The sequence below is a fragment of the Nansenia antarctica genome, assembly GCF_963989245.1.
Source record: "Nansenia antarctica genome assembly, chromosome: 19".
NCBI lineage: Eukaryota > Metazoa > Chordata > Actinopteri > Argentiniformes > Microstomatidae > Nansenia > Nansenia antarctica.
In genome coordinates, this window is record NC_137692.1 from 25,081,822 (window position 1) to 25,094,128 (window position 12,307).

Sequence of the window (12,307 nt, forward strand, 5' to 3'; positions counted from 1 at the left end):
CCTCCACTCTCTTTTGTTCAGTAGTTGCCAGCGTAGTTGCTAGCCCTGGTGTTCACTGAACAGAGTCTGTGCCACACCTGTAGGACTCTGGGGGATGGAGTCCTCCTTGAACTTTGACCCTCCCTCCCCCCCCCCCCACACTGACATTCCCACTTCTATCATTCCCACTAGACATTCCATTCAGCTCTGACAACAACAGAACATTTGACTGAATGACTTTAAGCACTGAAATTAAGGACTGGGTAAATTTAGCTTCTGCTGAGGTCTGCAGGATTAGACTTGTGTCTAATGTGTGTGTGTGTGTGTGTGTGTGTGTGTGTCTGTGTCTGTGTCTGTGTCTGTGTGTGTGTGTGTGTGTGTGTGTGTGTGTGTGTGTGTGTGTCTGTGAGAGTGTGTGTGTGTGAGCCCCCGCCCGGAGCACAAAGACAGGAAGAGTCAGGCGTGGTACTAATGTAGCTTCTCTCTTTCTGTCTGGCCCATTGTCTCACTATCTCAACATCTCAACATCCATATCACTCTGCTGTCACTCAGCCTCCATATCGCTATATCTCGTCTTCAGGGTGTGCGTGTGCGTGTGTGTGTGCGTGCGTGCGTGCGTGTGTGTGTGTGTGTGTGTGTGTAGGTAGCCATTAGGGATGTCCCGATCCCATTTCTTCACTACCGATACCTGGGCTTTTGGGCCTCAATCCGATATTTGTATTTATTGTTTTACTCCTGAATAATAACAAATGCTTCCCCAGTATATAGTCCACAACAACAGTTGGCTATTAAAGACTGCCAGCCTTTATTCAAGCAACAAAAACAGAACAGTACGCTGTTAGCAGCGTTTTTAGCAGTCACCATTCTTGAGCAAAACATTGATACAAACAAACATTCAAATACTCGTGTCGTCTTGACATTTTTGCCGATTTCAATGTATGACGCATCATTTGAAAGCTTACCATCTGTAGTTTCAGACTATGAAAACAACCGAAAAATTACGTAAGCAAATGGTTTATGATTTCACCAGCTAGCATCATGACATTGTCAGACTCATTACACACAGGTAGCTACTAGCCAACTCTCTCTAGACCACTGACTACTACTGTTGTCATCACGTGAGTGACACGCCGGATCGCGAGCCCCAGATCGCTGCCTATTTTTTTCAGGTGTGATCTGCGATCCAGCATTCAGGACCAATATCGCGGCGATATCAATATCGGATCGGGACATCCTAGTAGCCATCCGTGTCTTGGCTATGTAGCGCTACATAGTGTGTGTGTGTGTGTGGTTCCCAGCAACCTTTGGGTTCACATGATTATCCTGGTGCTCTATTTCATCTGTCTGTCTACATGTCTACATGTGTGTGTCTCTGTCTGTCTGCAGGTGTGTGTGTCTCTGTCTGTCTGTAGATGTCTGTCTGTCGGTCTGCAGATGTGTGTGTGTGTGTGTGTGTGTGTGTCTGCCTGCCTGTCTGCAGGTGTTTCTCTCTTCTACTTCTCATTTTATCCGTCAGCTCCACAGGGAGTCCTCCCTTCCATTATTTGCCCACAGCAACGAGAGCTCATTATCAGGAAAGATGTGCTATCTGTGTCAAGACAGATGTGTGTGTGTGTGTGCGCGTGTGTGTCTGCATGGGTGTGATTTCTCTATTTAACATGTGAATTACACGTAGAATCTAAGTCCTTTGTTTGACATCCATGTTCCTCAGACATGCTTGTTTTCTGTCTTTGTGTTTTTGCCAGAACAGCAGAATCATCCAGAGAGACTGGAGCCTCTCACTCTGTGCTTGATTTATCTTGTCTGCTGATCAAGAGAACTAATTGCCGTTTTTTTCTTTCTTTTGTCTGTTTTCAGAAATCGAGCGATAGGCGACTACCTTCGTTCCAACGGATATGAAGAAGCGTATTCCGTGTTTAAGAAGGAGGCGGAATTAGATATGGTGAGTTTGTCTAGTCTAGTGAACCCCCCACCACACACACACACACACACACACACACACACACACACTCAAAACAATCAGGCCTTAATTTCCAATTTATTCTGTGTGACTAAAGGCGTCTTTGCCCAATTAAGGTGATCTGGAACCGTGATTAGGGTTTCTGACAGGTGTGTGACAGACACACACACACACACACGCGCACATATATATATATATATTTATACACACACACACACACCTACAAGCTGGACACAGCGAGCATCAAGTAAACGGTGCTGAGAAGACAAATAAATAAGCTGTGCTCAGAGCCCCTGGAGCAGAGCTCTCTGTGTGCGTGTGTGCGTGTGTGCGTGTGCGTGTGCGTGTGTGTGTGTGTGTGTGTGTGTGTGTGTGTGTGTGTGTATGTTCAGTATTCAAACAGTAGAAACAAAGGCGCCATGTAGCAGTTTAACATGTAAATGCACCCCCCCGCCCCATCTCTCTCACTGTACCCCCCCCCCCCCCCCCCCCCATGTGTTCAGCACTGACAGGAGAGGTTTCCATGGCGAGTGGAAACGGCATGCATAATACATGAGCCCTAGCAAGGGGGAGGCAGGGCCGTGTTAAAAGCCTTCCCGCTGCCCCGGCGCTATTAACACCCTTCCATTGTGTCCATATATAGGCCCTTCATTACCTGCTAATTGGGGAGGGCTGCCATTAATTTCGGGTAATGGCCTTAATGCAATAGAGAGCTTTTATAAAATGTATTATGCCCTTAATGGGTTAGGTGCTCTGTAGAGTAGGTGTGCAATTAGAAGGTGTGCACTTTTGAATGTATAATGGTCATCTCTCTCTTTCCATTGGTGCTCTCCCTCCCTCTCCCTCTCCTTCTCTCTCTCCTTCTTCTTCTCCTTCTCTCTCTCTCTCTCTGTCTCTCTCTCTCTCTCCCTCCCTCTCCTTCTCTCTCTCTCTCTCTCTCTGTCTCTGTCTCTCTCTCTCTCCCTCTCCCTCTCCCTCTCCCTCTCCTCTCTCTCTCTGTCTCTCTCTCTCTCTCTCTCCCTCCCTCTCCTTCTCTCACTCTCTCTCTCTGTCTCTGTCTCTCTCTCTCTCTATCCGTCCCTCACAAACACACATACCCTGCTGATAAACTGGCAGGTGTGTGTGTGTGTGTGTGTGTGTGTGTGTGTGCGTCCGTGTGTGTGTGTGTGCGCGTCCGTGTGTGTGTGTGCGTGTGCGCGTGTTAAGCCATCGGCAGAGGGTCTGGGCAGATGGCAGATCAGACCACAGATCTCCCCATCCACCCCCCCCCCCTCCTCCTCCTCTTCCCCCCCCCCCCCCCTCCTCTCTCTCTCTCCTCTCACGGACGCAGCGCCATGCCCCCTCTCCTCCCCCCCTCCCCCTCTTCTTATCGCCCTCAGCGCTGAGAGAGGAGGAGGCAGACTGTTCTCTTGGACACCTGATTTCTCCACCAGAGCAGTTTGTTTCCTGCCAGGCAGCAGCAGCCTGCAGCTCGTTCACCTCGACACTGTCTCTTGTTTTTATCAGAGGAGGAGGAAGGGGGGGGGGGGGAGAGGCAGGCTGTCAATCTGGATGCTTGATAGCTAAAGCTGAGGAATCGTATGCTAGCCTCCTGTAGTACAGTTGCATTGTACCACCAATGCGTAATTCACACAATTTTGTGTGTGTGTGCGTGTGCGAGTGCCCCTCAGTTTCAGTGTGAGTTGCGTGTTGAGGCCCCCACGCTCTTTGCGTGTCTGAATGGGGCTGATTAGCGTAGCAGACATGTGCAGGTGTGTGGCTCAGCTGCAGGTGCATTTGACCTCAGACAGGTGGGGGTGTGTGTGTGGAGGGGGGGGGCTCCATGTGCCTCACGTCTCTCTGTCATAAACACACACACCTGCCTATCCAGGTAGCCACTGTTTCATAGCAGGTTCTCACTAAATCAGCTTTCTTTTTAGAGGTGTGGTACGTGTCTGATACCATTCCGTGACGTTAGAATTATAAGGTTCTATCTCCATTTTTGGTCAAAATTGAGTTTTTTACATAATCTGATCCATTAGGTGTTTATTAATGCCTGTGTGGTGTTATTTTTAAAATGTTGACATTTTTTAGTTAGTAATTAATAAAATACAAAGGTTCCATCTCACAGAACATAATGGAATGTAAAAACTTTGACGCTCAATATCTCTGAACTGCCCTAAACGGAGATAGAACCTTATCATTCTAAACGGAGATAGAACCTTATCATTCTAAACGGAGATAGAACCTTATCATTCTAAACGGAGATAGAACCTTATCAATTCAATGTTGAGGGACCAAAGCAAAAATAATTTGACTCTGTGTGTTTGTACAGTAAGATGTAATAAAAGCACTTCTGATTCTGAAACCTCTAGTGATGTACCTAATATACCGTCACTGAACTGACTTTATTAAGAACAATACTGGGTAGGGCCTCCCTTTGCTCTCAACACAGCTTCAATTCTTAGTGACATTGATTCTACAAGATGTTGGAATGTTTGAGATTCTGGTTCCAGGATGACATTATTGCATCACGCAATTCTAGATTTTTCAGGTGCACTTTCAAGCTGGGAATCTCCCGTTCTTCACACATCTCAAAGGTGTTAATCAGATCTGGTGACTGGAAAGGCCCCTGAAGTAGAACACTGAACTCATTGTCATGTTCATGAAACCAGTTTGAGATGCACATGGTCAGCAGCAACACTCAAATAGGCTGTGCCATTCAAGCCATGGTTGATTGGTGTTAACAGGCCAAAAGTGTGCCAAGAAAACATTCCCCACACCGTTCCACCACCTCCATGAAAGAGAAAGGGTGTTTCTAATAACGTGTTATCAGATTGTAAATCAAGTACTAGATTTAGGCTACCCTTAACCGGTTTCAAATAACGTCGCCAACCTTGCTTATGTCCTAGCCAACCTGTAGTAGTCACAGGGGCGGCTGTGTCTCAGGAGGTAGAGTCGCCGTCTAATGATCACAAGGTTGGCAGATCGGCGGTTCGAGCCCCGGCTGGCCACATGTCAAAGTGTCCTAGGGCAAGACACTGAACCCCAAAATTGCTCCCAGTGAGCGGGCCGGCCGGCGCCTTGCATGGTAGCTTGCCGCCATGTGTGTGTGAATGTGTGAATGAGAGGCTGTTGTAAAGCGCTTTGGAGCAGCAAAAAAGGCGCTATATAAGTGCAGTCCATTTACCATTTACCATTAGTTTAGTCACCAAAACCTTGTTTTTAAAACGGACGCTACACCCTCTGGCTCCGTTCTTCAGGTGGAAGCAAAGCAACCGCCAAGTTAGCTTCCCTCCGCCAGCCCAGCGTGCTGTTGGTGCCTCTGTAAACAGCGTAAGCCTTCCTTGTCTGTCGAAGATTAGCCTGTGTGAGGGGGATTAGGACTAGGGCTGTGTGTGTGTGTGTGTGTGTGTGTGTGTGTGTGTGTGTGTGTGTGTGTGTGTGGTGAGGGGTTACAGCTAACCTCCCATCTGACCCGCACCATGCCGCTCCGTTGTCTGGATGCTGGGGTGTAAATCTCCCTGCCTGTTACTGTACCTCCAGACTGTCACCCCAGCTGTCTCCCAGGTGTCTCCATGGCTGACGTCTCCCCAGGCTGATTCACACCAAGCGTTGATTTGATTGTCATTGTTTCCTTTTTGTCTCTTTTTTTAGAATGAAGAGTTGGATAAGAAGTACGCTGGCCTTTTGGAAAAGAAATGGACCTCAGTCATCAGATTACAAAAGAAGGTTTGTAGCTCGTTCACTGTTTTTTGGGAGATCCTTACGTGCTGTGTGTGTGTGTGTGTGTGTGTGTGTGTGTGTCTGTGTGTGTGTGCGTGTGCGTGTGCGTGTGCGTGTGCGTGCGTGCGTGCGTGGAGGCTAAGGAGATGTTACAAATGTTAATTTTACTTAGTTTTGTCTCAGCTGGATTCAAAGCTAAACTAGGTTAGTTTTTGTCTCCGTAGGTGATGGAGCTGGAGTCTAAACTAAACGAGGCCAAGGAGGAGATCACCCTGGGCGGCCCCATCGCGCTGAAGCGTGACCCCAAAGAGTGGATCCCCCGCCCGCCCGAGAGATACGCGCTGAGCGGCCACCGCAGTCCCGTCACCCGCGTCATCTTCCACCCCGTGTTCAGTGTCATGGTGTCTGCTTCTGAAGACGCCACAATAAAGGTGAACAACGAAAGAAACACTCAGAGTGTGTGAGGCTACATATGTCACAAACAAACCCCCGCCTTCAAACATCTCGTCACGGCACAGGGGTCATGACCTGAGGCAGCGTTATGTGTGTGTGTGTGTGCTGGCTGCATAGCCGTACCAAACTGTCAGTAAACCTGTGTACGTATGAAACACAAACACAATCCAGTTTCATGTGTGGAATTTGGGCGTGACACCTGACCGTGTTGTTGCTTCATGCCTCAACTTGATGCCGTGCTTTGTTTGTGTTCTGTGCTGTGTAGGGTTCGCTTGTAGGTGTACATGTCACATACCACAGGAACAAAGCAATGCACACCTACATAGTGTGATAATATAATAATAATAAGCATTATTTATATAGCACCTTTCATACATAAGAACAGCTCAAAGTAATAATTATAATAATAATAATAATAATTTTGCCATTTAGCAGACGCTTTTAATCCAAAGCGACTTACAATTACGAATTACAGGGACATTCCCCCTGGAGTAACTGAGGGCTGAGTGCCTTACTCAAGGGCACACTAGTCGTGGTGTGGTTTCAGGCGGGATTTGAACTCACAACCTTCCGATCACAACTCACTATCCACTAGACCGCCACTACACTAACTCACTGTACAATCCAGCCCGAAAGAAAGAAATAAGGAGCAGATGATTAAAAACAAAAACAACTAAAAACATAATTGATCAATACAATAAAAGCAGCAAAGAAAGCAACATAGATAAGATGCTAATTAAAAGCTAAATTGAGGATATTTCACTGCTACTTAACAATGTTTACTGAGCTTGCTGCCCTGATTCCTTGAAGTAAGGTATTCCACAGTTTACAGCATAATTAATAAATGCAGCGTCACCAACTTTCTTTTGGGTTTTTGTTAGTAACCTCCAATAAGACCGCAGCAGGGGACCTGACTGCTCTTTAGGGTGTTTAGGTTGTCAGTAAGGTAGGCTGGTCTCTCAACCCGTTTAATGTTTAAAACTCCAATAGAAGGACTTAAGGGCTCTGCACACAGCGTGCGATTTCTGTTGCGCGTCAACATTCCATTTTGAAGTTTGAATGGAAGTCTATGAGAACATCGCATCGCAATGCACACGGCCCCGCACGGCGAAAATTCGATTCCATTCATAACAACAATGGAAATTATGGAACGTTGACGCGCAACAGAAATCGCACGCTGTGTGCAGAGCCCTTTAGAAGTCAATTCCAGATTGCAGATAGCTTTATTGTGTCACACAGTGACAGAAATTCTCCTTTGACAGGCAGAAGTGCAGCTCAAGAATACAGTTTCCACATTTAAAAAAAACACACATAGGTCACATACATTAATACATACAATAAAAACACACAGACATAGCAGTGTTTATAAAATGTAGTGCCTATTTAAAAAGTCGTAATTTTAATAGTAAAAAACTGTGAAAAACAGTGTTATGGTTTAAAAAGCTAGAATGTTGTGGTTCTATATTTTTTTTTTAAAATAAACGATACAGGGAGCCAGTGCAGAGCAGGTAAGAATGGAGCTCTCTCCTTTCTGCTTCTGTCAGCAGCCTAGCAGCAGAATGTTGAATTAGATTAGCTGGAGCTTCTCTAGAGACTTCTTGGGGAGGCCAGAGAGAGACAGAGGCATTGCAGTAGTGACGTGAGCTTGAAATAAAAGTATGAATCGGTTTTTCTGCATTCCGCTGAGTTCAAAACGGCCACACCTTAGCAATGTTTCTCAGATGAGAAAAGCCCGTCTTGCTAATGTCACCTTGCTAATGTGGGAATTCAAACTCATATCATATGTTTTCTCACGGTAATATATATATACGGAACCAGCTTAAGACACACGAGATCAGGGCCAATTTTAGTGAGAGCAGTCTCTATCTCTCTCTCTCTCTCTCTCTCCTATGATTAGACCAGAAACCTGACTGACATTTTCCCAGAATCTTGTTTTCTTGTGGGAAGGAGTTAACTTGATTATAAACCACCTTTTTGAAGTCTCACTATCTAAATTAGATTTCTTCAGCAATGGTTTCACAACAGCCGTTTTAAAAAGTACCTGGGAACACATCTAGAGATGTGTTGGTGATTGTCAGGACAGAGTTTGCGACACTTTCAAAGACGTGCAGTGGGGGACAGGGTCCAGACGAGAGGTGGACGACTTTCTCTCTCGGCTACAGTCTAGAAATGTTCCGCCTCAGGAACGCTTGTGAACGTGTCCATTGTCGCGTCCTTATTTACGCGTTTTATTAGGGTCACCAGTGTCAATAACGCCACACCGGTTGTGATTTTATCGTTAAACAATTTAGCAATTTTGAAACAGAGGCTTGTGACAGTCAGTGGAACAGGCAGGATTTAGCAGCTAGTAACTAAGAGTTTCTAGAGTTTATTCTAGTATTCTAGTTCTAATATATTCTAGTTTCTAGAGTGTATTCTAGTATTCTAGTTCTAATATATTCTAGTTTCTAGAGTGTATTCTAGTATTCTAGTTCTAATATATTCTAGTTTCTAGAGTGTATTCTAGTATTCTAGTTCTAATATATTCTAGAGTTTCTAGAGTTTATTCTAGTATTCTAGTTCTAGCATTTTCTAGAGTGTATTCTAGTATTCTAGTTCTAATATATTCTAGAGTTTCTAGAGTGTATTCTAGTATTCTAGTTCTAATATATTCTAGAGTTTCTAGAGTGTATTCTAGTATTCTAGTTCTAATATATTCTAGAGTTTCTAGAGTGTATTCTAGTATTCTAGTTCTAATATATTCTAGAGTTTCTAGAGTTTATTCTAGTATCCTAGTTCTAATATATTCTAGAGTTTCCAGCATTCTCATTAATCATCTTAGAGAAATTTGTTTTTCTAGCTGCGACTGCCTTATTATAGTCAGCTATCGCTTCCTTGTAAATGCCACAGTCAATCTGTCATTAACATGTTCTCCACTGCCTTCAGTTCCCACCAACCCAACGCACTTTCCCTTAATCTCTTTAGCAGAGTTATTTAAGTAGGGAGAGGTTGCGTGACCTATTTTTAACCTCGAGTGGAGCCACACTGTTTAGAGCACTAGACATAATATTGTTAAAGGCATCCACCATTGCATTAAGTGAACAGGTTTGAATACATGGATTTTAAGTTCTGCCGAATCATCTAGAAATTGCTTTCACTCTATAATTTCCTTTGTTTTCCTTGGAAGAGTCAAAGTAGTATAAAAAAAAACACTGAGAAATGGTCAAATGTAGGGATGTTAGATACTGGAGAATGTATGAGGCGCAAACACCAAATCTAGCGAGTTGCCATGTTGGTGTGTAGGTTGAGTTGCCATGTTGGTGTGTAGGTTGAGTTGCCATGTTGGTGTAGCAATAGATACTAGTTCAGTGAAATCCGATAAAAAAAAATGTGATGGTTGCTTTGGTGGCCTATATAGAGTAATGATAAGTACTGTAATTTCAGCCTTGAGTTCAAAAACAAGATATTCAAAGTATCAGAAATTGCTTAAGTTGCTTAAGCAATTTTGCTTAAGTTGAACTGAATATGACCTTCCACTGCTGTATATGTGCATATGACCTTTAACTACTTCCTTGTTTGTTTGGGTAGCAGTGACCTTTTTTCTTATTCCCCCCCCCCCTCATCCTTAAAAAGAGGGTGAGAATGAAAAGAAAAAGCGATCTGGAGAGAAAGAGAAAGCTATGGAAAAAGACGCAGTGTTGTTAGTCCTGCGTTCCCAAGGCGATGAGCTCCTTCTCTTTTTATTCATTCAGTGTGTGCCAGCCAGGCTGTCTCCTTCTCCCTTACCCCCCCCTCCCTTTCTCTCTCTCTCGCTCTCTCGCTCGCTGTCTCGCACTCTTGCTGGCTCTCTCTCTCTCTCCCGCATGCCAGCTCTTGTTCTCTCTTGCATGTGCTTTCTCTCTCTCTCACTCTCTCACTCTCTCACTCTCTCTCTCTCTCTCTCTCTCTCTCTCTCTCCTCTCTCTCTCTCTCCTCTCTCTCTCTCTCTCCCTCTCTCCCTCTCTCTCTCTCCTCTCTCTCGCGTCTCTCTCTCTCTCTCGACACGCCCTGGCTGGCCTACGGTATAGCGCACTCTATCTCCATCGATTGACATCCATAGTGGTCTAAATATACGCTCATACACACAGCGGTATAGCCTAATCACTCACTCATACTATTTTTACAGCCCCATGCGTGTCTGCATGCGGCTAGACTACCGCTACCAGCCGTGCCCCAGTTTGCCCGCCTGTGCTCACAGTATAAATATTTGTGCTGTATGATTTATTCATGGGGAATCAGAGACGCATGTTCATCTCCTCCATTTGGCCACGCTCCCATAAGGGGCAGCTCCCCTCCCCTCCCCTCCCCTCTCCCCCCTCTTCCCTGCTAGCTCCTGGTTTCTCGCATCCTGCTTCCCTCCGTATAATTCGTCTTCTGCTTGGGAAGCGGTCGCTCCATCACCAGCAGCCTTCCCTTCACCTGGTTTCACATCTACGAGTCTGCCCTCCTCTCCTCTCTCTCCTGGCTCGGCCTCCCTCTGTGCCCTACTTCTCTTACCCTGTAACCCGTCTGTTAAATCTTTAACCAGGGAGCTGAAATTAAGTACTCAACCCTCCCCTCTCTCTCTCTCTCTCTTCTCTCTCCCTCTTTCTCCCTCCCCTCTGACATTCCAGAGAGGCTGTTTTTTCGCCTGCAGTCAGAAACTATTCTCTTCTCTTCCGTCTCCTCTCTCTGATTGGTATGCGGGGGGTAACTGTCGAGGGGGCTTGCAGGAGCACTGCAGCCAAACTGTGCTTGCTTTAACTTGCATGCTTTTTCCTCCCTTGCCCCCCCCGCTCTCTCTTTCTCCCCCCCTCTCTCTCTTTCTCCCCCCTCTCTCTCTTTCTCCCCTCTCTCTCTCTCTCCTCCTTTCACTCTCCTTCACCTCATTCTCTGCTCCGCCGTTTGCAAACGTAGCAGATCTGAATGCAGAACCACTTTTTTTTCTATCTTACCTTGAGCTCTCTGCCTCCTTGGCACTATGCAAATCAGCAGGTTTTTGTGATCAGTGCCTCTTGCCTCTCTCTCTGGCTCTGCATGGTGATAAAAGACACTGTCCCATAGCCCAATAGGTCATTTTAATCTAGGCCAAACAGCTTGAGATCCAGTCTCTACCAGTCTCACATAGTCAGACTCATTGAGGGAGAGAGAGAGAGAGAGAAAGAGAGAGAGAGAAATTCCCTAATCTGCTGTAGGAAATCACCCTTAGTGTCAGAGGGGATGTTGAACACCTCCTTGGTAACGGGCCAGACAGCCCCCTCATGGGCGGCTGTGGCGCAGGAGCTAGAGCCGCCGTCTAATGATCGCAAGGTTGGCAGATCGGCGGTTCGAGCCCCGGCTGGCCACATGTCGAAGTGTCCTTGGGCAAGACACTGAACCCCAAATTGCTCCCAGTGAGCAGGCCGGCGCCTTGCATGGTAGCTTGGCCGCCATTGGTGTGTGAATGTGTGTGGATAAAGGCGCTATATAAGTGCAGTCCATTTAACTTGACGGAGGTTCATCCCTTCACTGAACTAGGCAACATCAGCCAGGCCACAACAAGCCAGATCGCTGCTTGACGTACAAACATACAACAGTGGCGTACATATTAATATAAGTCCCACCCATTGAAAAGTGCTGATGATGAGAGGCGATGGATCCTGTGAATTCTTTCCAAGTGTGGCGTAGATTCTACCAATATTCTAGATTCTACCAATGAGAGGACTGCTTCAAGGAGGCAGGAATCTCATTTCAACCGGATTTTTTTTTTTTTTTTAAATGATAATTGAACGCACACTGCTCATCTGCCAAATACTATATTAGTTTCGACGGGTGTGGACTTGCTTACCACGTCAGACAGAACTGTTTACATCCAGTAAATCCCAGACCCAGTGTCCACTGTTACTCCCGACACCAGTCACCAGAAGAACCCGTTGGGTTGTGTTTGCCCCACCTTATCCGTAAATGTCACACCCATGTATGAGTGTACTTCAGTCAACCTTTCCCTTGGAAAACCTTTGTCCCAAATTATTATTTATTAACCCATCAATCCCTCCTGCAATGGACGGTGTTATGAAATGTAATTCATTTTATTGCTGGGCTGCAGCCCAATGTCGTAAGGAGTTAAGCACGCCATGCCGGTGATAACACCACACTAGCATTACCAAGAAGGAGCCGTAAAAAGTAATGGCACTGTGTATCCGACAGTCAGTGATGTGAACAGTCAGTGATGAT

The 12,307-nt window shown here is 45.8% G+C and overlaps 1 protein-coding gene across 1 annotated transcript in view; it reads left to right on the forward strand.

The window, feature by feature from the left end:
• The window catches only part of pafah1b1a (platelet-activating factor acetylhydrolase 1b, regulatory subunit 1a), a 71,117-nt gene that overhangs the window by 45,784 nt on the left and 13,026 nt on the right, over positions 1-12,307 (forward strand). The window contains exons 3-5 of the mRNA XM_080549199.1: positions 1,837-1,921; positions 5,576-5,650; positions 5,869-6,075. Of these exons, the coding sequence (XP_080405325.1) occupies positions 1,837-1,921; positions 5,576-5,650; positions 5,869-6,075 (367 nt within the window). The remainder of the gene's footprint in view (positions 1-1,836; positions 1,922-5,575; positions 5,651-5,868; positions 6,076-12,307) is intronic.